Source organism: Acomys minous (assembly GCF_964271855.1).
Source record: "Acomys minous genome assembly, chromosome: 10".
Taxonomy (NCBI): domain Eukaryota; kingdom Metazoa; phylum Chordata; class Mammalia; order Rodentia; family Muridae; genus Acomys; species Acomys minous.
Window position 1 is genome coordinate 63,610,379 of NC_140491.1, and position 25,789 is coordinate 63,636,167.

Here is a 25,789-nt window from a genome sequence, read left to right on the forward strand (position 1 = left end):
CGCGCACACAGGCATGCACGGCTCATTCCATCATGTTGAAATACACTCAAGAGTGCAGGCGCACGTGGTGATAAGAACTCCCCTCTAGCCTTCCCAGGTCAGCTATTGCAGGTCTGGGACCACACGGATGACAGTTCCTGGGTCTCTGTCCGCTAACGCACGTGCACACACCCTCGTGGTCGCTCGCGCGCGTGCCTAAAGCATTCACGCCAACGCAGGCGCGCCCGTCAGGAGGCGCGCGCTCGACTCGGCGTCAGGAAGCGGGGGCGGTGGGAGGGGTAGGACGCGTAGGTCCCGCTCATGACTCCGCAGCTGCCGCAGTCGCCGCAGCATCGGGACCAGTCGCGCAGCCCGCGCCGCGGTCCTTTCCGCCCTTCCGCGCGGGTGTTCGAGCGGCGCCAAACACGCTTCAGCACCTCGGACAGCGTCCGCCGCGCTCGCCCCTGGCTCCCGGGGGACCCGCGGGTGCTTGACCGCGCGAGCGGCCCGCGGGTCGTAACACCGCGAGGTCGTCGCACTCGCGCCACCCAGAGCCAGGCCTGCCGTGCCCGGAGCTCATGAGCACCATGCACCTGCTGACATTCGCCCTGCTTTTCTCCTGCTCCTTCGCCCGTGCCGCCTGCGACCCCAAGATCGTCAACATCGGCGCGGTGCTGAGCACGCGCAAGCACGAGCAGATGTTCCGCGAGGCCGTGAACCAGGCCAATAAGCGACACGGCTCTTGGAAGATACAGCTCAACGCCACCTCTGTTACCCACAAGCCCAACGCCATACAGATGGCCCTGTCAGTGTGTGAGGACCTCATCTCCAGCCAGGTGACCACTAACTGCTTCCCCTTTCTCCTCCTCCTCCTCCTCCTCCTCCTCCTCCTCCTCCTCCTCCTCCTCCTCCTCCTCCTCCTCCTCCATCCTCCCACTGTCCCAGTTTTATTCGACCCTTCCCTGGTCCTTCTCCGTCTCCTTCCCAGACCATTCCAAGCCAACTGGCACCTGGAGAGGCCTGGAGCAAACATCTGTGTCTGCCGTTTCCCTCTGGACTGGTCCTCAGAAGGACCATGTGTGCTGTCATGTGACTGTCGTTAGTAATTTCATCCATCCAGGCAGTGTGGGTCTAGACATTCTGGGCACATGATGGAGGAGCACTTCAGGGCACTGACTGGGTGAGACCCGGGCCAGCTTTGTTTCTTCTCTTACCTCTCGTCCCTTCCCCCAGTCATGGGTCTGCAATGGATGGCCCTGGGGTGCCAGAGCAAGCAGGCTCGGCAGGGGTGGGAAGTGAGGATTGCGCATGCCAGAGACACCATGGCACAGCGTGGGAGGACACGTGGCTGTTGAAGCTGTCCGCCCCTGGCTGAACTGGCTCTTGAATTCCAATGAAGCTACGAGGGTCACTGCAATGCACCAGTTTATGTAAGAAGATCACGGGGACGGGGACTGTGCCGAGGCTGATACATGCTCTTCAAAGGGCATTTACATGCATGAACATGTCTGCTCACATGCGTGTGCATAAACATGGCACCGGCACGCACTGCATCTCAATATGACGCAATCAACCACACCTGCTCACTCACATGCATTTGCACATCCATGGACACACCGCTTTGTATGCTCAATGCATATAGCAACCTTGAGTCCATCATTGTAGACATATATAAACATGGCCATGTTGATGCGCATAGTGCATACGTGTTCCAGCATGTGTTCATGAACACCTACCTAGTCATATAAAGGCCTAAACACACCTATGTGACCTCACCGGTGCAGGCTGGGTATCATGGTGGGGGCGGGGAGAACCAGTCCTCACATCTCAGAGTGTGGAAGCCATGCCAGAGTTTTGCTCAGAAACTTGACCCTCTCCTCAGTTTATAAGAGGTGAGCCATGGCAGAAAAGGGGATCTGATCTGCCAATTCTGTGTGCATGCATGTGTGCGTGTGTGTGTGTGTGTGTGTGTGTGTGTGTGTGTGTGTGTGTGTGTAGTGTGTGTGTGAATGTATTCTACATCCCTGGGGTGATGCTCAATGCTGCCCCCTCTTTGCAATGGCTTTACCATCAGAGCACGGTGGCTTGGCTCATCCTCCTGTCTCTCGGATATGTGGGACCATGTGCACAAATGACACCACCTGGTGTGTTGGTCTAGTTCTTGCTACTTCTGGACCTCAAACCCTAGTACAGTGTCCATCCTAGCCCACGGAGCTGACTCCGACTCCTGTATCCGCAGGTCTACGCTATCCTAGTTAGCCACCCGCCGACCCCCAACGACCACTTCACCCCCACCCCCGTCTCCTACACAGCTGGCTTCTACAGGATCCCCGTTCTGGGACTGACTACCCGAATGTCCATCTACTCTGACAAGGTAAGCCTGACCACCGGACTCAGACCCACAGGCAGCTCCAGGGCCACACAGCTGAGCCAGGTGGATTGGCACTGGGCATTGCATCCAGGTGGGGTGGGATGCTTAGACTACAGGCTGCCCTTGAGGGACCTTAGGATACTCACTCACAACCACACATGCATACCTCACACTGAATCTCAGATATTGGTACTGACAACCCAGTCACATTCATTAACACGCTTTGGGAAGAAGAGAGCTTCATGGGCTAGAAAACAGGTTTTGCATGCAACAGTGAAAGAGTTGCAGAAAAGCACTCAGGGTAGGCAGGAATGCCGTGGACCCCAGCCTTGACAACTGAGGTGCACACAGGAGATGGTAGGCAGGACATACAGAACAGGCAACTTGCGACAGGAGATCCCGTAGCCTCAGGGACTAAAGGGTCCCAGCTCAGAATTCTGGGGAGCTCGTGGCCCAAAGGCTGGGATAGCCTCCATGCAACTGGTCCTAAGAGCTGAAGAGTAGCTACTGGGTTATAGGAAACCACAGCCCAGAGACATGAGAGTTGCTCTAGGTCATATGATCTTTAATTTTTTGGTGATTTTGTGAGGACCTATCAACTGGGAGGCAATCCAGCCACCCAGTGGTCTAACAGGCCACATAGTCTGTCCCCCTATAACCTGCAGACCCAAGAATCCTGCAGGCATCCACAAGCCTCTTGGGGTCAACCAGCTGGTGCCTAGGATCAGCCAGAGGCCTCCAGGTCTTCCTGCCCAGAGCTAACAGTCCTTGAAAACTCTGCCTTAAGGAAGGGAGACTGGCCATTTAGGTCCAAGCATGTGGCAGGTCTGCCCTCTAGAGATGAAAAGAGGACCTGTGGGAGAGCGCCCCTTAGAGAGCACTGGACTGGGGACCAAGGTGCCTGAACCACACCCCCTATGCACATGAGGAACAGGCTCCCATCCTATGCTTCTTGGCCATTTTCCCTCTGGGACACCTTCACTCTCATGTGTAAAAGACAGGACTGACCGTTAGAAGCCAAGTAGACAGGAACAAACAAGAGGCTGGGAGGCCCCGTACAACTGAAGCAACCTAGGGACTGACCACAGGCAAACTCATTGGGCCTGTGTGGGGCCAAATATCACAGGCACACTCTGTTCCCCTATGGCTCCAACTCAAAATGAGCCTTCTGCCCCGCACACAGGCCAGCGAGACCACCGGGAGCCAGTCTGTAATGCAGCCTGTTGCAGAAGCAGTGAACATCCTTTCACTCCAAAACACTGCCCCTGGCCACCAAGAGGGAACTAACTGGTAAAAACAAACAAACAAACAAACAAAACAAAACAAAACAAAAACCCAGAAGCCTCAGCAGACCAAGAGCAGTGTGACTCACAGGGATAAGAAGGGGCTGTGTTCACCTTGATAGACACAGACCGGCCCTGGCAGCTAGGATATTTTGAGCAGCACAGAAACTAGAAACTAGTAAAGCCACAGCTTCCAGGGCCTGGGAAAACAAAACGTTTATTAGTATATGTAGTTATTTTCCCACCAGTGCCTGGGACAGAACCCAGAGCCTTATGTGTACCAGGCAAATGCTCTACCACTGTACCCCATCCCAAAAGACAATTTGGGATTGAAACTGGGGCGAGCACCCTGAGAGCCCGTTGAGGTCTTCTATGGTTAACGTTTCTAGAGAAGTGCTGGCCAGATGGCAGTCAAGTCAGATTCTTCAAGTCAGGGTGTCGCTGGGAAAATGCGAAGCCTCTCTCCTCTCACAAGTAAGGGCAGGAGGGAGGTAGTGACCCCATCGGGGGAGAGGGGAAAGCCTGCCTGCTCAGCCTCTCCGTCCCACCCGCAGAGCATCCACCTGAGCTTCCTCCGCACCGTGCCGCCCTACTCCCACCAGTCCAGCGTCTGGTTTGAGATGATGCGCGTCTACAACTGGAACCATATCATCCTGCTGGTCAGCGATGACCATGAGGGCCGGGCGGCGCAGAAACGCCTGGAGACATTGCTGGAGGAGCGTGAGTCCAAGGTGAGGCCCTGGCCCTGAAGAGGTCTCGTTGAGCAGGAGCAGGCGGGCCATGCCGTGTCTGTGGCTCCTTGTGAACACTCTCTCTCCATCCTGCATGCTCAGCACCACTGCGTCTGGCGGCGCCCGCCCCGGCCTGTCCTCGGCTCATTTCACTTGCTTTTGCCATTAGTCGAAATCTCCTTCGTGTCAGTCCCTGCTGCACGAGGGCTGGACCACCTGGAGCTCCGCAAACACCCCTGTCCCGCTCCCCACCAGCCTTAGGCCTCCCTGACCCCAGCTGAGGCCCCAGTCAGACTCATAACTCAGGACCTTCTTCTCCTTAGCGCCCCTCTGCCAGACACCACGTCCCATCTACCTTTTAAGGACACCCTCTACAGAGTCCCTCCCAGGACAGCACTGAGGTCCTTTATCTGCTGGGCTACAATCCATGTCCTCACAGAGGCTTTATCCTTCTAAAAAGCCTGCTGCCTCGTGGCTGCCCAGGATCCTAACTGAAGCCCCACTCATCTACAACCCCATCCCCATTTTGTGCCCCTGCCCTCTCCACCTCCCTCCCACATCAGGGCTGAGCTCTGCATCCCTCATGGGACTGTGTAGACACCGACGATCCCAGGACACATACACTCCCATCTCAGCCTGGCCTCCACTGTGAGGAACTGCCAGAGACCAGAGTCAGGATTTGGGATGGGGTGGGGGGTCAAAGTGACCCCTAGGCCCTTTCTTGCCAACACTTACATTCAGCCTAATAAGGATGTGGCCCCTTCTCCCTGCTCAGTCCCAGGGCCCAGAGCGCCAAGAACCAGGTGGTGCTCTTCAGATAGTATAGAAGAGGAGGCCCAGGCTGGGGAGGGGCCCCAAAGGGCATATGGGGGAGGGAGACGGGTGGGAGCATGTTCTGCCTGCAAAATCATAGCTGGTCTCATCATACTTAGCACCAACCATTGTCCCCCACACCCACGTGCCATAGGCCTCTGGAGGGAATGGGGGGGCGGGGCATGCGGGGGGGGCGGGGCTTGAGGCTAGAGGCAGGCCCAAAGTGAATCCATTATGATGGTCCATTGAGTCTGGGAAGGAGGGCTGGTTATTAGAACCACGGGCTCCATCTCTCTGAAAATAGTCCCACTCCTGATCAGCATCTGGCAGGTTCCTGCACAATTCTACCCTGTCCATTCTAGACACACACTACCAACATGCTCATCAGCCTGAGCCCTGCGCACCCAATGACCTGCTCACACACTCACAAGCACACACACACACACACGCGCACACACACACACACACACACACACACACACACACACAGAGTTATTCAGTTCCTGGATATCTGAGTGGCTCTCCACACCTTTTGTAAAGACAGGCCTCACTCACTCATCTCTATATGCCTCTGCTCTGCGCAAGAGGATCACATACAAGTGTTTCCTCATGCACGCATACCTGCTCACCCTCGCTTGTAACCACAAGCTTACACCCCTGCACGTGCACTCGAGCACACTACACACCACACACACACACACACACACACACACACACACGCATGTGCTTATGCTATACTGCTCTCTCCCATCACAGACTGTCACAGGCCTACCTTCTTTGAATGTGACGGGCATGTCACACTTGCAGGCATACATACACACATCCGATCACACTCAGTCTCAGACACAAATGTGGGCATTTGGGTGTGAGCATACCAGTTAGTGAGAAGAGGACCCCTTCGTCTCCAGAGAGCAGGAGGGAGGCCAAGGGGGGGAGGAGTGGGAGGGTCACTCAGGACTGATGTGGGTGGGGGTGGGTACTGCGGGGACCACATGGCAGGTGCATGACAGGGGCGGGGGTGGCAGGCGGGACCCCCAGGGGTGGTGGACAGGGCTGCACTCTCTCCTGAAAGTGACTGTTTCCAAGAGCATAGCTCCATGGCAGGGAGCCTCTGTGGCCCTTGCCCCCCCGTGTCCCTTCCACCCTCAGGTCTCTACCCCAGCCCCCCAGCCCCACCCGGGTCTTGGTGTTTGCGAGCTCCAGGTACGTGCCCGTCTGCAGACGTGCCGAGGAGGTGGTGTGATTGCTTTAGCGCCGTCATTTTCAACCGTTTATAATCTTCTTCTGTGTCTGCATATTTTCTCTGTGCACATTATTCATCAGAGTAAAAAAAGGAACTATGAAAACCTCGACCAACTGTCCTATGACAACAAGCGCGGACCCAAGGTATATATGCATGGACGTGCACGCCACCCACGACTAGCGAGTCCCGGCCTGCGGTGCCTCAGCCACTGGGTGCTATCTGGCCCCACCGCGCTGAGCCGAGCCGCAGGCCTGAGTAGTGAGGAGAGGCAGATGGTTGAGGCAGGCAGCAGGCAGGCAGGAGAGAGGGCAGGGGTGGGCGGTGTGGGTGCCCATGGCCCACCCGCCGTGACCCTGGCCCGCATCCTCAAGACAAGCTCGGCCACAGGAGGCGCTGCTCTGGGAAGTGCATGCGAATCTCCAGGTCTGCCAGGGTTTCTTAGCGGAACCCAGGGAGGGAGCCTGCCCACCTGGTGACGTCAGAGTCTGGGCCGCTCCTCGAGGAGCAAGAAGGAATCAGGTCTGAGCTGAGCTCTCCCACGGTTTTGGAAAAAAGTCAACCCCGTCTCCGTTCCCAGTTGCATTCCAAAACTTCTATTTCCTGTTCGCTGCACGTCTCTTTCTAAGTCTCGGTCCACTTCAGCTTGCATGCTCAGTGCAAAAATGAGGACAGGAGTGAGATGGAGAGAGAGACCTGAAGAAAGCATAAAGAAAGGCGAGCTGAGTGCGAGTACAGGACACCAAGCAGGCTGAAGAAAAGACAGACAAGCAAGGCCAGGCCAGCGAGGAGGAGCGAGGAGGCAGGTGCACAGTGCAGGTGGCAAGGACAGGCCACAGCAGCTCTAGCTAAGCTGCCTCGGGGTTCCTAGCAGCTTTGGCCCCACTCTTGCCACTGAGGCACGATGTTGCCTTTCCCAGCCACCTGCTAATGCTCCCGCTCACACCACAGGCGGAGAAGGTGCTGCAGTTTGACCCGGGAACCAAGAATGTGACGGCTCTGCTGATGGAGGCGCGGGAACTGGAGGCCCGGGTCATCATCCTGTCTGCGAGGTGAGTAGGCTGGGTTCCTCCTCATCACATCACTGTGACTCTGTCTGTGGCACAAGTGCACCACTGGGCTTAAGTCTGGGACACTATTGAGAAAAATGAGCTCCAATTTGAAAAAAAAAATCTTCACTTGGAGAGCTGACCCATCAGTAAGAACACTAGGTGAGGACTAGGGTTCGATTCCCAGCACCCACAAGTAGTAGTTCACAACTGTCTGTAACTTCACTTCCAGGGAATCTGGCACCATCACACAGACATACACACAGGAAAACACCAATGACATAAAATTAAAATAAATAAATCTTTTAAAAAAATCTTCACCAAGAAGAGCTGTACCCCACCCCACCTTCCTCCTACTCACAAGGAGCCTAGCCAACTCCTTATTCTGTGTGCCCCTCCCTGGGCTCTCCCTTTTTGCAGTTGCATAGAACCATTTGCCCTAAACTCGGCTTTTGGCGGGGGAGGGTTGGAGATACAGTGCTAAGAAGCCCTGAGCCTGGGAGACATAGCTGTGTAAATATCCCCAGGGCTGAGGACAGAGAAGGAACCCAGCCAAGTGAAGTGCTATGCAGGTGTGCAGGTGAGCCCAAGATCCCAGACCATTGATGGGTACTCATGAAAAACAGGCTGGTCCTACATAGGGCCCATTTGCTGTGAAAGTGGACACAGCAAAACCTCCCTGTTTACAAATGACTTGAATGACTAGGTTTTCCGGTAAAGGGAAAGACTAGAACCTAAGACGCATGGAAAGGAAAAATGAGAAGGGTAGGATGGCAGAGCTACTGACAACAGAGTGGTCCAGGTGGGTCCAGTCCATAGTCAGCGCAACTCTGCTGGGCTCCAATAGAGTGGAGGAAAAAAACATCATGGTCACCCAGCTCAGAGGAAGGTACCCCAAATCCTGCTGTCCTACAGACAGGAAAGGACAGGATAGATATCTGTATGCCAGAGGCACACAGCCCATTGCCTACAGGTTTTAGGTGTAGGCAGGACAACAGGACTCAGCTTGGAAAGCAGACGGCAGGGCTTGGACTACTGTCCAACTCTGAGGGGGGCAGTGGTCGGATGCTTTGAGGGTGACAGTGGTCGGACATGGGATTGAATGATGTCCTTAGCTTCAGCGGTTCCTCTAGGAGCATCAGCAAGCACGTGCCAGTCGCCCCACTACCACTGCACACACGCGCACTGTGGGAGTGCAAAGCTACACTGCAGTCACGGGCCATTTGCCTTTGCTATTTATTCATCCACCTCAGTGGTTCTCAGCCTTCCTAACCCTGAGACCCTTTAATACGGCTCCTCACGTTGTAGTGACCCCCAACCACACAATTATTCCATTGCTGCTTCATAAGCGTAATTTTGCTAGTTATAAATCATAATGTAAGTATACAGTATTCAGGATATCTGATACACAACACCCTCCCCAAGGGGTCTCGACCCACGGGTTGAGAACAGCTGCTTCTAACTGCATCCTCTGAGGTAAGGGATAGTCCAGGGCTCCCAGAGAGCGGATTAAAAATACACGCAGATGAGGCTCAGTTGATAGCGTGATACCTAGCGTGACAGTGCCCCCTGGGTCCCATCTTCAGCACCACAGAGAAGCAGGAATGATGGTGCACACCTGTAAGCCCAGCCCTCAGGGCAGGAGGATCAGGAGTTCAGGATCATTCTCAACTACTTGGCAAGTTCAAGGCCAGCGTTGAGACCCTATCAGAGGGAGGCAGGAAAGGAGGAAGGCGGTGGGGGGGGGGGGGGGGGAGGGAAGTAGAGAGGGAGAGAGAAATGTGTCCAGAAAAGAAAGGTCCTTAGAAGGCGAGCCAGCCCAGGTTGCCCAAGGAACAGCGCCCTCCCCTCCTGTTTTTTTTATTGTTTAGACTTCTCATGATAGGGCTTGAGAGAGATTTGTTCAATTTGGGTAAAAGAATGTTCAGGATGATGGGCAAGCAAATATACACAGTCAAGCCAGAAGACTTTCTTGAGGTCAATGCTACTTAGGGAAGCCACTCTCTTTAAGAATACCTATCCAACTCCTCGGCTCCTTTGTAATGGGCAAAGCCAAACAGACCTGCTCGACTTCTGTGTTATAGTGAGGGTGAACAGGACACAGGGCAGAGGACAGCCACTCATGGAATCCCAGCAGAAGAGTGGACACTTGCCACTTCCAGGCCAATAATTTCCAGTACAACCCACTGTAGCTGAAGGGAGTCTCCTTTTTCTTGGGACATTGGGTGAGAAGGGCCTCCCCCATGTTGAAGACCCAAGGGCTAAAGACAGGCTTGTCAGACAATGTCTCTACCAAAGAAATCAGCAACGGAAGGGTCATGGGAGAGAGAGGTACCAGCGTGAATATGAGAGTGGAAACCTCCCCCCAGCGCACTGAGCACACAGCACGTATGCACACGGCATTCACATACAAACATACACATGTTACCACGCACCGTGTTTCTGCCGTTTATATCCTTACACATCACGTGAACAGACTGCATGTTACATGCACACTGAGTTATAGCCACAATCCACGCTGGGTTTTAAGCCCTGAAGAACCCGTGGAGCTTCAAGCTTACACATGTTAAGTGGGTGAGGATCCACAGCTGAGCAACAGCAGCCCAGCCCTCCTCACATTTTGGCTCCCTCCTCACGACGAGGGTTAAGTTGTTTTCCAGACTTCGTTGGTCTATAGGATACACAACATTCCTTTCCAAAACGCTTCGTCTTTATTTTCTTCACATTGTCTTTATTGGTACCACTGTTTCCATAAGAAGGTCTGGCGAGGCTTCATGATCCATCAGACCTTGAGTCTATAACCATTTCGTTGATCACAACCATTCCACCAAGCGACATTGTGTTGGGAAGATGGGGATCTCTGTCAGGTTTGGTGGCTGACATCAGACGTGCACTTTGACATGTGTGGTCCTGGGCGAGTTCTTCCGTGTTCAGTGCACAGCACACACACCACCCCCGTCGTGTATTGTTTTTGTTTTGTTTATTTTGAGACAGGGTCTCTATGTCCTTGAATCTGCTGTGTATTCCAGGCTGGCCTTGAACTTGTGGGGATCTGCCTCTACCTCCCAAGTGCTGGTATTAAAGTCAGATGTACGACATTTGGCCCTGGAATATATAGAATGAAGTACTGCCTGGGTTGTTGGAGGTTTTTTTTTTTTTGTTGTTGTTGTTTTAGTGTCGCTTACATGACCAACAGCATAGTCATTTAGAGCATTTCTTTTGGTTGATTAATCATTGTGAAAGTTGGGAGCAGGCTTCTGGGAGTTCTCTTGGGTATGAATCATCTGGTGTAAAAATAACCCAGTAAGGGCTGTAAAGATGGCCTAGGGCTTGCAGAGCACCCACAGTTACTCACAACCATTCCTAACTCCAATTCTAGAAGATTTGGCATTGTCTTCTAATGGCCGCAGGCACTAGGCCCTTGTTTGGTGGACATATATGCATGGGGCCTACACTAATACACAGAAAACAAGCTAAACGTAAAATAAAGATTTCAAAAAGAAAAAGACCCAGTATCAGGTAATCCACCTGGCTTCACTGTATCTCCCCAAAATGTGCTGCAGAAGCCACGTGCCAGGCATGGTTGGGCCCTGAATGGAAATCTGACACATTCAGGAGACGCAGCAGACCCTAGGTCCATCGTTATGACCTGGGAGACACAGCCTCAGGGGACAAGGCCCCCTGTTTTGCTGTCCACAGGAATTACTTCTAAGGACACCTCAAGCGCTAAGGACCACATGTCCCTGCTAAGCGAGGCTTGTCCTAGTCAGGGAGACTAGCTACTGTGAGAGCGGTTTCTCTTCTGCCCACTGAGTATCTTCAGGATGCTCGGCTCACTGGATGCCGGTAGAGCACTGGCGTCTCCTCTGCCCAAAGCCCTGGCCTTGTCATTTTACATCCTTGAGCATAGAGGTCCACACGGCCTGTGGCTTGTCTAGAGCTCACTGTGTCACAGGTGCTGGAGGGCGCAATCCAGGCACCGACCCTACTCTACCACTTACCACTACTGTACCCCAAACGCCTCTCTGTAAGGATGCTGAGATGGTTCCCGGCACAGTATCTGGAGCACAGAGCAAGTGCCCAACAGTGAGCCATCATTATCCTGCCTCCTAAAGGCAGCAGACTAGCAACTGATGACTGGAAAGGCCCCGGGTGCAGCCTCACCCCCTGGGCAGGCATCCGGGCCTGCCTGCAGGAAGGGCTGTGGGCATAGGCACGCTCCCCAGAGCGTAGGGAGAGGCTGTGGCCGGGGGTAGGGAGAGAGCTGGAGTCCTGGCTTGTCACCCGGGTCTGCCCCACAGCGAGGACGACGCTGCCACCGTGTACCGCGCAGCCGCGATGCTGAACATGACCGGCTCCGGGTACGTGTGGCTGGTGGGGGAGCGCGAGATCTCGGGGAACGCCCTGCGCTATGCTCCTGACGGTGAGTGCTGGGCTGTAGGGGTCGCTTGGGGCCCGGAAGGCTGTCCAGGCTCTAAGCTGCGGCGGGTCCTGCAGGCATCATCGGGCTACAGCTCATCAACGGCAAGAACGAGTCGGCCCACATCAGTGACGCCGTAGGCGTGGTGGCGCAGGCAGTTCACGAGCTCCTAGAGAAGGAGAACATCACTGACCCGCCGCGGGGTTGCGTGGGCAACACCAACATCTGGAAGACAGGACCGCTGTTCAAGAGGTGGGCGGGGTTGCTCTCAGGAAGTGGGAGGAGTCATTGTTAGGCGGTGGGATGGGATGGGTTGTTTTAGTTTGTCCGAAATAGGGTTTCTCTGTGTAACTGCCCTGACTGTCCTAGACTCGCCTTGTAGACCAGGCGGGCCTTGAATTCACAGAGATCCGCTTGCCTCTGCTTCCTGAGTGCTGGGATTAAAGGCGTGCGCCACCTCGCCCGGCTGTTATTAAGCAGAAGTTCACTCTGCCAAGGGTGGTGCAGCAGGGCTTACCTAGGACGTCACCTCCATCGCCTGCCCGTATCCTAGCACCATATCCCCTGTCTTGACTATGATAATCCTTGCCACTGTCACTGAAGTTGTGGCAGCCTCCACTTCTCCACCCCGTCCTGTCCACACTGCAAAAGTGTGTGGGGCCTTCACTCCCCGAGGTGCCCGGGGCCCCAGAAGGAAGTTCTTGCTGCAGGTAGGGACCTGGGACCTTCTAGGAACGGAGAAATTCAGAGTAGGCATCCATGGACGCTAGAGATTCAAGGTTGCCCAAAGGAACGGCTGCAGAGTTAACCCCAGAGCCACTGGCCACAGCTTCCCAGGCATCCGTGCAGCTATAAGCTGCACACACATGCCAGTGAAGGCACACAGAAACTCAAAAGTCCAGCATGACATATATACACCGCAAGAGCACACAGGGGTGACCCATACATTTGAGCTGCAGGCACACAAGCTTGTGGATATATGCTCCAGTGAGCAAACATACAGCTAAGTAAGGCACCCAGTGGCTAGAACTAGGTGCAGGCTCCATCTCTTTCCCCCATTTGATGACAAATGGGCCCGAGGTCCTCTGGGCTTCTGCCTCCCCAGCAAATCAGGATGTCGGCTGGTCATATGTCCTAGTCTTTGACATGGGGTCTGGCACTCAAGACCCTCTCAGATACAAGAGCTGTGCTGCCCATCTGGTGCTGGCAGGCATCCGCCATGTCCTCCACTCCGCGTAAGGAGCTGCCATCTGCTTCTCTTCCCCTTTTTGACACTAGGGCAGAAGGGGTGGGAGCGAAGGCTGCACAGAAGCCAGCAAGGATAGATGTCCTTGATAGGTCTAAACTGCCCTCTCTTCCCAGGGTGCTGATGTCTTCCAAGTACGCGGATGGAGTGACCGGCCGTGTGGAGTTCAATGAGGATGGGGACCGGAAGTTTGCCAACTACAGTATCATGAACCTGCAGAACCGCAAGCTGGTGCAAGTGGGCATTTACAACGGCACCCATGTAGGTGGGGGTCATGAGGGGGTGGGGGCTGGGGCCTTAGGGTCCTGGGGCCAAGACCCCTGCGTGGCCACCCTCCATCTCATACTCCCACCCCCAGGTCATCCCAAATGACAGGAAGATCATCTGGCCAGGAGGAGAGACAGAGAAGCCTCGAGGGTATCAGATGTCCACCAGACTAAAGGTGGGGCGCCCCAGTTGGCATACCCCAACATTCCCATCCCCAACACTTCATCTACCCCTTCAGGCCAGGAGGAAAGAGAGTGAGGTCACAGCACACAAATGAAGGAAGCGGAGAATGGTCTCCCGGCACCTAGTTCTGGCACACACAGCACAGGATACAGAGAGTCTTAGATGGGGGAAGAAGCAGCCATTTCTATCCGACGGGCTCTCTAGCACTTTATTCTGGCCTGACTCTAGCGAAGTCTGAGGAAGAACTGAGTGGTGAGGGTAGAGAGGCAGCAGCAGGTACTCTGAGCCCCGATGCAGAGTTTAGCTTAGAACTTACTGTCCTGAGTGTCCCATCTCTCCTTGGGCACCCAGGAACCCCCTCCTTGAGCTGGACTCCCTCCTGTATAGCTTGTTTCTGTCCTCAGCCTGATTTACACATTCCCTGGGTTCATCCCATGGGCCTCTTCCTCTGCCTAAAGGCTCTGCTGAGAATTCCTCTTCCCTCTTCATGCTGAGTCACACCACACCCAGCTCTGACATCACAGACCACCACGCACCTAGCTAACCTTCCTTGTGTCATCCACCGTCTCAGCCCTGCTAGCGTCCGAACTCACCTCAGGGGCCCACGGTCTCACTATTGAGTGAGTTCCTGCTTCCATTCCTCACAAGGCAGTGAGAGTGTCTCCCTGCAAAGCTGATGTGATCTCTCTTTGCGGGTTCAGGCACCTGACGCTGAAAAGTCTGAGCACTCTGGGAAGTAGTGGTGTACCCCTTTAATGCCAGCACTCCGGAGGCAGAGGCAGGTGGATCTGGTCTACACAGCTAGTTCCAGGACAGCCAGGGCTATACAATGAAACCCTGACTCAAAAAACCAAAAGGGGAAAAAGCTGAAAGCCAAACATCAATAACCTAGGGACCCATTAAGGTACAGATGGGGCTGGAAAGATGGCTCAGCGGATTGGAGCCCTGGCTGCTCTTCCAGCGGTCCTAAGTTCAATTCCCAGCACCTACATGGTGGCTCATGGCCATCTATAATGGAATCTGATGCCCTCTTCTGTCAGGCGGGTGTACATGCAGATAGAGCATTCAAATAGAAAATAAATAAATAAAATCTTAAAAAAGAAAAAAACAAAACAAAACCAAAAAAACAAATAAAAAAAAAACCCACTAAGGTGCTGATGGCCATTAGTAATGTTTCTGGCCTCACTAATTTGTTACATTTCATTTTATGTGGATAAGTGTTTTCTCTGCACAGAGGGCAGAAGAAAATATTGGGTCCCCTGTAACTGGAATGGATGGTTGTAGGCCACCATGTAGGTGGCACGAACAGAGCCTGGGTCCTTCTGTAAGAACGTCAAGTGCTCTTCACTGCTGACACATTTGTCTAACCCCATCACTGATATTCTTTTTTGACAGCACTGGCATATAGACTTATACGATAAGAAAAAAAATATGGTCCTGCCCCCTTGCCTTCACTCTCCCTTCTCAAGACTCCCAGCGGAGGCTGCCTCCTCCACGCCTGTCACCACTCCATGCCTTGTTGTCCAGTCCTGCCTGGGCTGCCTACCCCTCTGCTCTCCACAGCAACTGCCTGTGCTCCACTCCAGCATCCCCCAACTGCCAGGCTGTGGCCCTAGAGAACAGGAAGGGGAGAGTGTCAAAGCTGAGGTCCGGGCTGAGGAGGCAGCCTTGGAAAAGAAGCATTAACTGGGTAGGGAGAAGCATCACTTTAAGGCCAGCACCTTGGAGGTAGATGAAGGAGAATCAGGAGTTCAAGGTCATCCTTGGCTACATAGCAAGTAGGAGGCCAAGCTGGATTATATGGGCCCTTTTCCAGTTGTTGCTGTTGTTGTTGTTGTGTTGTCTTTGGTTTGGTTTATTTGATTTGTTCAGCTTACACTTCCATATTGCTGTTCATCATCAAAGGAAGTCAGGACAGGAACCCAAGCAGGGCAGGAACCTGGAGGCAGGAGCTGATGCAGAGAGGATGGAGGGGTGCTGCCTACTAGCTTGCTCCTAATTAAGCAAATACCCTATAGGCTTGCCTACATGCCTGACTTTATAGAGGCATTTTCTTTTTTTCTTCTTTTTGAATTAATTAATTAATTTACTCTTCTTTCCTGTATTACATCCTGACTGTACTTTTTCTTCCCTCTATAAAGCCCTTAAAAAAAAAAAGCCGGTGCAGTGGCACATGCAGTGGGGAGGCAGGTGAATTAGTGTGAGTTTGAGACCAGCCTGGTCTACAAAGCAAACCTGGGATAGTCAGAGCTACACAGAGAAACCATGTCTCAAAAAAACACAAATAAAAGAAAGAAAGAAAGAAAGAAAGAAAGAAAGAAAGAAAGAAAATGCCAGGTGGTGGTAGCGCATGCCTTTAATCCCAGCCCTCAGGAGGCAGAGGCAGGTGAATCTCTGCAAATTCAAGGCCATCCTGGTCTACAGATCAAGTTCCAGAATAGCTGGGGTTACACAGTGAAATCCTGCCTTTAAAAAAAAAAAAAGAATGAGCCAGGCCTGGTGGCCCCTGCCCATAATCCCAGCACTCAGGGACACAGAGGCAGGCCGAGAACCAGAGTTCAAGGCCAGCCTGGTCTACAAAGCAAGTCCAGGACAGCCAGGGCTACACAGAGAAACCTTGTCTTGAAAAACAAACAAAACTAAACTAAACCAAACCAAAACCAAAAAGAAGGAAAGAATGAATAAATGAATGAATGAAAAAAGAAAGAAAAAGAAAAAAAGCTGGAGGTAGTAGGATACACGTTTAAGATGCAGAATTGGGTGGATCTCTGTGAGTTCAAGGCCAGAGGTACAAAGTAAGGCCCTGACTAAATATATATATATATTTGTAAATATCCCAACGAGTAGCATGAAGTTGGATCCCAGCACCCATGTAAAAGTCTGGCCAAGGCTGCACACTGTACTCATCCTAACCCTGTCATTGGTGGAAGGAGGGGACAGAGGCAGGCAGATCACTAGAGCTTGCTGACTAACCAGCCTAGCCAATTACTGTGCTCCAGGCTTAGTGAAGACTTGTCAATGAGGAGGAGGAGGAGGATGGGGCTGGAGAGATTGCTCAGTGGCTCACGTCTCAGTACCCATGGCAGCTAACAGCCATCTGTCTATGCAGTTTCAGGGGATCCAGTGTTTTTTCTGGCATCTGTGGACACTGTATGTACCTGGAGCACAGATGTATATACAAGTCTTTAAAATAAAGTAAAATAGAGCCGGGCGTGGTGACACGCGCCTTTAATCCCAGCACTCAGGAGGCAGAGGCAGGCAGATTGCTGTGAGTTCAAAGCCAGCCTGGTCTACAAAGTGAGCCCAGGACAGCCAAGGATACACAGAGAAACCCTGTCTTGAAAAACAAAAAACAAAACAAAACAAAACAAAAAAGAGGCTGGAGAGATGGGTCAGAGGTTAAGATCACTGGCTACTCTTCCAGAGGTCCTGAGTTCAATTCCCAGCAACCACATGGTGGCTCACAACCATCTATGATGTGATCTGATGCCCTCTTCTGGCCTGCAGGGGTACATACAGGCAGAGCACTATACACATGATAAATAAATAAATCTTTAATTAAAAAAAAAAAAGTAAGGGGGCTGGAGAGATGGCTCAGTGGTTAAGAGCGCTGCCTGCTCTTCCAAAGGTCCTGAGTTCAATTCCCAGCAACCACATGGTGGCTCACAACCATCTATAATGTGAGAGGGCGCCCTCTTCTGACTTGCAGGGGTACATGCAGAGCACTGTATACATAATAATAAATAAATAAATCTTTTTTTTAAAAGTAAAATAAAATAGGACCTGGAAACATATCCTCTCACAGGTTAAGATCGCTTGTTGCTCTTCAGAGGACCTGGGTTTAATTCCAAGCACCCACATGGTAGTTGACAATCATCTGTAATTTCAGTTCGGGGAATCTGACGCCTCCTTCTGATTTCTGTGGGCTCCTGTATGTATATAACACGTACACATACACTCAGGCACACACACATAAAATAAAATAAATAGTAAATATTTAAATAATAAGTAAGGCTGGGTGTGGTAGTGTGCGCCTTTAATCCCAGCACTCAGGAGGCAGAGGCAGGTGGATCTCTGTGAGTTCAAGGCCAGCCTGGTCTACAAAGCGAGTCCAGGACAGTCAAGGCTATACAGAGAGACCCTGTCTCAAACCCCCCCAAAAAAATAAATAAATAATAAGTAAGATTGACAGTGATGGAGGAAAACACCTGACCTCTGGCCTCCATGTGTACTTGTACACATGCATGAATACACAGGAACACAAACATACATGTAAGCATACGAGGATCAGAGACTGAAGGCTACATGCCGGTGGGGGCCAGGGTGGCTTTGGCAAGAATTGGTCAGAGAGAGTTCCTGGTACACACTTACTACACAGTAGTACTGTGATAGACTGATGCATAAACTTGGACCTGAGGAAAAGGGGCCACCAGTGGGGACAGTACTAACGGAGACACTTTTGATGAGTCAGGGAAGATGGCCGGTGAAGTCTCTGCCCCGCTTCAGCACTCCCCCCAGACTTGTATCTGTTCCCCAAAAGGCAGCAGGCAGGCAATGCTTACCATGGTGGAAGGATGTGGACTGACCTCTGCAAACCAGTGGGGAGTTTCCAGGCTTGGGATGCGGTCCAGGCATGGGATTTGAGGCAGAAATGGAGCCGAGGGCTTTCTGTATGCTGAGAAGACAGCCAAGGGCAGGTGGCCCAGGCTGGTTCTTGTCTTCCCTCCAGATAGTGACAATCCACCAAGAGCCCTTCGTGTATGTCAAGCCCACAATGAGTGACGGGACGTGCAAAGAGGAATTCACAGTCAATGGTGACCCAGTGAAGAAGGTGATCTGCACGGGGCCTAACGACACATCACCAGGCAGCCGTGAGTGCTGGGCAAAGCGTGGTAGGGTTATTAGGGCGGTGAAGCCAGGAGCCCACCGTTACTATTCCCTGACTGCCCACAGCACGCCACACAGTGCCCCAGTGCTGCTACGGCTTCTGCATTGACCTGCTCATCAAACTGGCACGGACCATGAACTTTACCTACGAGGTGCACCTGGTGGCAGATGGCAAGTTTGGCACACAGGAGCGGGTATGGAGTGGATGGCAGGGGCAGGGCCCGGAGTGAAGCAGCTAGTGGGAGGGTAGAGCTGTGGGTTGAGATGACTAGTTGGAAAGCCCGTGGGTCGGGTGGAGCCTTTTCGGGAGGGGCCTGTTGGTTGGGGCTGGGTGTTAGAGATGAGGTCGCTAATGGAGTGGGAGGGAGGGAGGGGAGGAGGCGTTTCTCATGTGCCAGGACCCCGGTGATGTAGGAGTTCTTGTTCAAGGAGCCGCGCCCACCCTATCTGCAGCCCCACTGGGTCTGTCATTTTTGCAGGTGAACAACAGCAACAAAAAGGAGTGGAACGGAATGATGGGCGAGCTGCTCAGCGGCCAGGCCGACATGATCGTGGCGCCGCTGACCATCAACAACGAGCGAGCGCAGTACATAGAGTTCTCCAAGCCTTTCAAGTACCAGGGCCTGACCATTCTGGTCAAGAAGGTAGGTAGGGATGCAGTGGGGATGAGAGAGGGGTGCGGAAGGTCTGGGTGACACTGACCCCCGCCCCCCCCACCTCTCCCCCCCACCCCACCCCCCGATCACCTGCAGGAGATCCCACGGAGCACCCTAGACTCATTCATGCAGCCTTTCCAGAGCACGCTCTGGCTGCTAGTGGGGCTGTCAGTCCATGTGGTGGCTGTGATGCTGTACTTGCTGGACCGCTTCAGGTGAGCACCAGGCAGAGAGCCCAGACCCCCTCCGTCTACAGGGTGGGCAGAACCAGGCAGGACTGGGCAGACCTGCCTCTCCCGTCCTCTCTCCCGCCTCCCCTTTGCACTCTGCAGTCCGTTCGGCCGATTCAAGGTGAACAGTGAAGAGGAGGAGGAGGATGCGCTGACCCTGTCTTCTGCCATGTGGTTCTCCTGGGGCGTCTTGCTCAACTCTGGCATTGGGGAAGGTGAGAGGAGACCCCCAGAGCCTGCCTGGCCTCACTCCCTGCTTTCCAGGAGCTGACCCTAGTCTCTGCCCACAGGTGCCCCCCGAAGTTTCTCTGCACGTATCCTGGGCATGGTGTGGGCTGGTTTTGCCATGATCATCGTGGCTTCCTATACTGCCAACCTGGCAGCTTTCCTGGTGCTGGATCGGCCTGAGGAGCGCATCACGGGCATCAACGATCCGAGGGTGAGGCCCTAGGGCTTGGGGGGGGGGTTCAAGAGGTTAAGAGGGAATGTCTGTTTCCCATGAGGCCTGGGAGCAGCCATGAGCTGAGGTCTCTGTCCCTGCAGCTCAGAAACCCCTCAGACAAGTTCATCTATGCCACCGTAAAGCAGAGTTCTGTGGACATCTACTTCCGGAGGCAGGTGGAGCTGAGCACCATGTACCGGCACATGGAAAAACACAACTATGAAAGCGCGGCCGAGGCCATCCAGGCTGTGAGGGACAAGTGAGCAGGCAGACAAAGGGCCACCCTGGCTGGGTGGGACGGCAAAGGGACAGGCAAAGGGGAGTCCGCTCACACGGGAAACACATGTGGAGACTGTCGGTACTGACGTGTGAGCGGGCCTAGGGTGAACAGGCTAAGTGGGGCTCCTTTGACCCTGCGTCTGCCGGCAGCAAGCTCCACGCCTTCATCTGGGACTCAGCGGTGCTGGAGTTTGAGGCATCACAGAAATGCGACCTGGTGACCACCGGGGAGCTCTTCTTCCGCTCGGGCTTTGGCATCGGCATGCGCAAGGACAGCCCCTGGAAGCAGAACGTGTCCCTGTCCATCCTCAAGTGAGTCACCCTGTGCTGGGACCCCCCTTTTCCTCCTTCCCAGCTCCCCCAGCAGCAGGGCAACTACACCGTTCTACCCCAGGCCAACAGCTGTTCACCAGACACTGACATCATCTTGGGTGGATCCACTCCACCCAAACCAGGCATCACCCCCACCCCATAGGAGAACCTCTTACTGCCAGGCCAGCCAAGGCTACAGGCCTCCCCCACTCCCAAAGCCCCCTAGCACTACAAGTCCTGTTCCAAGGTGCTGCCTCCTCTGTGAGCCCTGCCCATCCCAATCCTGTCCCTGGCCTCCAATGACTACAAGCTTCCCTCATTCCCACAGCCAGCCCCACTGAGGCTGCAAGTCCTGCCTGCTCCCCGGCCTCCCCCACCCCCTGAATGTCCTGCACACTTACACAGCCCCATTCCTGCCCTCAGGACCTGCCCGTTCCTTGCCCCAGTCCTGCTGCCAGCCCTCCCTTTCCTGTCCCCTTCCCCTACCCAGGTCCCATGAGAACGGCTTCATGGAAGACCTGGATAAGACATGGGTTCGCTATCAGGAATGTGACTCCCGCAGCAATGCTCCTGCAACTCTCACTTTTGAGAACATGGCAGGTGGGCTCTACACGCTGCCCTGATAGCGGGATGGATTCTCTAGGGGCTAGCCTCCTCCGGGCAGGCAGACGAGACACACGGGGTCCTTCACTCATACAGGGGTCTTCATGCTGGTGGCTGGAGGCATTGTAGCTGGGATCTTCCTGATTTTCATCGAGATCGCCTACAAGCGACACAAGGATGCCCGGAGGAAGCAGATGCAGCTGGCTTTTGCGGCAGTGAACGTGTGGAGGAAGAACCTGCAGGTAGGACAGGCCACCCTCCGAGGCCTGGCGTCCAGGGCCCCGCCAGGCCACGGCCCTGCTTTGTCCCCTACAGGCCGTGGCACTGGCTCTGGCTCCTGGGCAGCACTGGTGCTAGGAGCCATGGCCAGGGGCAGTGGTGAGTGTTCCCAAGGCACAGGGGCAGCACAGGCAAGGGGCTGCCTGCGGGTGGTCACCCACTGCCAAGCTGGGCCGAGGGAGGCCGTGTACCCTGCTTCAAGTTCCTACCTGGCCCCTCTGTCTCCAGGGTCACCTACTGGCACCCAGTCCATAGGAAGGCAAGCAGGCAGGGTAAGACCTGCCCACCTGGGTATAGCACGTGAATCCGAGACACATTTAGCCCTCTATCATCCAAACGCCTTTGACACCATTTGGGGACCCCTTTTCTTCCTGCGTCTTGCTTTGTGACTCCAATTGAAGTGAGGCTGATGTGCCTCAGGCCACATCCATGTGGATTTGTGGCTAGCAGGGATGAGGCCGCATGTGGGCCTCCAGGGACCACCAGGGAGGAGGACAGGGTGGGCAGTGAGGTTCACGCAGGCCTGAGGACTACCGGCCAATGGTCAGGTTCTGATCCACTTGTTGCTTCTCTTTCTCTGGGTGTCTTCCTGGAGCTGTGGGGGTCGGGTGGGGGACAGGGCTATTGGAACCCCCACCCCTCATCCACCCATTCTTGCTTTTGGCCCTACAGGTCCCCAGGGGACCTGGCCACAACTGCCTGGGGCCATGTTGGCCATCAGACTGCAGGCCAGCGTCCCCGGAACTGTCTCTGTCTATCACTCCAATTCCAACTGGACACCTCCCTGGGTCCTTGGCCCCTTCCTGGTGTGTGCCCTCTGGGGTCAGCAGCTTCTGAACAAAAAGGCTGGTGTGGCCTGAGGGGAAACTCTTCCTGTCATCAGGGGCCCCTCCTCCTCAGGATGCCTCTAAGCCAGGGCCACCCAGGAGCCAGGGAGCCAGGCGGACATCCCAGGAAGAGTGCCATCACAAGGACAGGCCCAACCCTGGGCAGAAGAGGCCACTCTCGAAAGTTCTGGCTGCTGGCCCATCTGTACAGCACAGTGAGGCAGGCAGGAGGCAGGGCCTGAGTGGCCGGCCAGGCCTTGCAGCGGCCGCCCCCCCAAGGAGCAGGCGAGGGCAGGTGTGGCCTCTACCCTTAGCCATCTAATCACTTATACATATTCATTTTAGGATAGAAAGAGTGGTAGAGCAGAGCCCGACCCTAAAAAGAAAGCCACATTTAGGGCTATCACCTCCACCCTGGCCTCCAGCTTCAAGAGACGTAGGTCCTCCAAAGACACGGTAAGGGGGGAGCACCCCAGTCCCGCGTCCCTGACTCCTCCCCTGCCCCATGTCTGTCTCCCTTACCATCCCACCCCTGCCCCCCCCCACCGCCCACCCTCCACCCATTCAAGGGTGCTGTCCTCTAGAACTCTCCAGAGCTCTCCTCAAGCCCCTCCACTGGTCCTCAGCTTCCCCATGTGTCTCCACGTTAGTCTGCCCACCTCCCCCCACCCCATGCCGTGACCCACACACCATCTGGAAGCCGTGTCATGTTGTCAGTCAGTCAGCCTCACCACCTCTCTGGGCTACCCGGACCGTGGGAACCAGAGGTAGCCCCGTCCCAGGTTGCCCCTGCCAGGAGGCCACGCCACGTCTGTTTCATCCCTGTTTCTCTTGCCTCCACAAGGGGCTCGGTGCCTTCACTCTTGCCCTGCAACAGCCCTGGAGGGTGTAGCTGTGATGTCCCATCACGTCCGTCTGTCTGGCCACTGGCCCCGCCCCCCAGACACCTGTCTCACCTGTCTCACCAGAGCCATGCGTGTTGCATCTTCCCTGTGGTCTCTGTGTGGGCCGGGGGCTGGGGGCCGGGCCTGGGTCCATCTGGGTGGACGACTGGGGCCTAGCGTTGGCACTGACCTTCGGTCACAGGGAGACGGCCAGGTGGGGGTGGGGTGGGGGTGGAGCCAAGCCGAACAGGTCTCTGATGAAGGTGTGGCAGCAGTGCCCGGGTGATCTAAGCATGGATAGGGTGCCCTGGAAAGCCCTGGCCTGAGCACCTAAGGCAAAACTGAGGTTCTCAGAGGGAGGCCCAGAAAGGGGAGGCTAAGACCAATGCTTCAGCTCAAACCCCCAAGCATTGCCACAAGGCCACTGTCAGAGCTAGACCTTCTGCCTGTCCCCTGCCTTGGGGACCAGATACACATACTCAGAAGAAAGTCTTCCAACGGGTTTCCACTTTGCTAGAGTCACCGTGGTCCTAGCCAGTTCCCCTCTAGCCAGTGGGCGATGTCACCCACCAGGGGCTGGTGTCTCATGAGGAATCTGGATTTGTAGTTAACACCCCTATGGCCAGGAAGAAAGCCACACAGACAGGATTATGGTACAAAGCAGTCACAGTTCAAAGCACTAGGGTGCTCCAGAGAGACCCATGAGGCCTGGCTGCTCAGGTCTCTGAGGGCCTTGGTGCAGAAAGAGTGGGTGAAGAGTAAGGGTCTGTGGGCTGCGACAACGAGGCTCCAGAAGCTGATGCGAACACTATTTCCAGGGTCACCCAGACCAGGGAAAGTGGGCAAGGCCTGTGCTACAAGATCTGAGCCAGAACCCCCACGAGGGGGCGCAGGGGAGGGACAGCAGGGCTGAGAGCGCTGTGGGCTGGAATTTGTGTGTGGAAAAGGGAAATCTGACAGACAAGAATCTGTACCTTTGGGGCCAGGTGGCCAAAGAGGGGAAAGTACAAAAGTCCTGCAGGTGACAGGCCATTTTCAATGGGTGCCACTCAGTTTTGGGTCCCCATCTGGAGCTGGCCAGGTACAACTCAGAGACTATATGGTTCCTTTCTGGGGACTTGTTCTCAGTTCAATCTTTACCTGAGCCTCCCAGGGCCCCAGGGACCGGTTCTTCTGGGCCATCTGGAGCTGGCCCCATCCTGCAGGGTTGACCCCTGGGCATTGCCACTGTGGGCTGGGTGGGGGAGGGTAGCCCAGCTCCCCCCCTGTCTCTGGGGCCGGGTGCTGTTCAGAGGGAGGCCTGGGTGGGGGCTCCTTTGGGTCGGGTGGGGTCGGTCCAGCTGCTGAGATCCTCTGCCCCTGTCCTGTGGCCGGTCTGGGCCAGGGCAGCACTGGGCGCTCAGGGCTGGGATCCCCGGTGGCCGGCGGGGCCAGCAGGTATTGATTGTTGGTTCTTATTTATAGAGCACCGGGGGTGGACGCGGCGCTTTGCAAAACCAAAAAGACACAGTGCTGCCGCGACGCGCTATTGAGAGGGAGGAGGGCCAGCTGCAGCTGTGTTCCCGTCATAGGGAGAGCTGAGACGCCCCGCCCGCCCTCCTCTGCCCCTCCCCCGCAGACAGACAGACGCACGGGACAGCGGCCTGGCCCACGCAGAACCCCGGAGCACGACGGGGTCGGGGGAGGAGCACCCCCAGCCTCCCCCGGGCCGTGCCCGCCTGCCCGCCGGTCGGCCGGCTGGCCGGTCCACCCTGTCCCGGCCCCGCGCGTGCCCCCGACGTCGGAGCTAACGGGCCGCCTTGTCTGTGTATTTCTATTTTACAGCAGTACCATCCCACTGATATCACGGGCCCGCTCAACCTCTCAGATCCCTCGGTCAGCACCGTGGTGTGAGGCCCCCGGAGGCGCCCACCTGCCCAGTTAGCCCGGCCAAGGACACTGATGAGTCCTGCTGCTCGGGAAGGCTTGAGGGAAGCCCACCCGCCCCAGAGACTGCCCACCCTGGGCCTCCCGTCCGCCTGCCCTGCTGCCTGGCGGGCAGCCCCTGCAGGACCAAGGTGCGGACCAGAGCGGCTGAGGATGGGCCAGAGCTGAGCCGGCTGGGCAGGGCCACAGGGCGCTCCGGCAGAGGCAGGGCCCTGGGGTCTCTGAGCAGTGGGGTGAGGGGCCTAAGTGGCCCCGGCCGGAGGGGTCTGGAGCAGAAATGACAGCCCCATCCTTCCTCCAGCCACCACCCTAAGCTACAGTGGGGGCCCATGGCCCCAGCTTGCTAGGTCACCGCCCCCCCTCCTCCAGCGCCTGCTCTCTGCAACCTGAGTTCCACCTCTCTCTCCTGCAGCACCACCCTCCTAAGACCCTTCCCTATCCCATTTACTGGGCTGGCCCTGACCTTTCCCAGGGCTAGCCCCCGCTGTCCTAGTGGCAGTCCTTCCCAGGGGTCATCTCTGGCTCCCAGCTGACTACAGCTCCAGACTCCAAGAGGGCTGAGCCTTCTACCTGCTGCCACAAGAGGCTTTTTCAGACGCTGGCTCGCACGAGCCCTCGTACCTTGGGCACCAGGGAGTGCCATCTGCCTCCCATTCGGGTGCCATCCACCCACCACCTTGTACGTGACCAGCTCCCCTAGTGTCCAAGCGTGTGCCTTCCCAGTGCTGCCTGTGCGCAGTGGCGCGCTGCCCCTTTGCCCCAGGGACACCGGGCTCGCACACCCACCCCTAATCCCGGTATTCAGTGGTGATGCCTAAAGGAATGTCAGAAAATTTCCGAGTTCTGTCTATTGTTCCGCCTACAGGGAGGATGAAGGGAGGA

At 55.2% G+C, this 25,789-nt stretch overlaps 1 protein-coding gene across 8 annotated transcripts; it reads left to right on the forward strand.

The window, feature by feature from the left end:
• Window positions 1–286: 286 nt before the first annotated feature.
• On the forward strand, window positions 287–25,740 carry GRIN1 (glutamate ionotropic receptor NMDA type subunit 1). 8 transcript variants are annotated; one of them, XM_084799841.1, is made up of 21 exons: window positions 287–815; window positions 2,219–2,353; window positions 4,188–4,364; window positions 6,501–6,563; window positions 7,369–7,469; window positions 11,768–11,889; window positions 11,964–12,138; window positions 13,249–13,393; window positions 13,491–13,574; window positions 18,312–18,453; window positions 18,536–18,663; window positions 18,949–19,113; window positions 19,222–19,340; window positions 19,458–19,570; window positions 19,646–19,794; window positions 19,899–20,056; window positions 20,227–20,388; window positions 20,879–20,988; window positions 21,088–21,233; window positions 22,443–22,553; window positions 24,446–25,740. In XM_084799841.1, exons 1-21 carry the CDS (start codon window positions 558–560, stop codon window positions 24,560–24,562), a joined length of 2,880 nt encoding a protein of 959 aa, XP_084655967.1. In that variant the 5' UTR covers window positions 287–557; the 3' UTR covers window positions 24,563–25,740. The 8 variants fall into 8 exon arrangements, with proteins under 8 accessions (XP_084655967.1, XP_084655968.1, XP_084655970.1 ...); XM_084799842.1 differs by having other exon boundaries at window positions 288–815; window positions 24,806–25,740; XM_084799844.1 differs by lacking the exon at window positions 22,443–22,553 and having other exon boundaries at window positions 288–815.
• The last annotated feature ends 49 nt before the right edge of the window (window positions 25,741–25,789 follow it).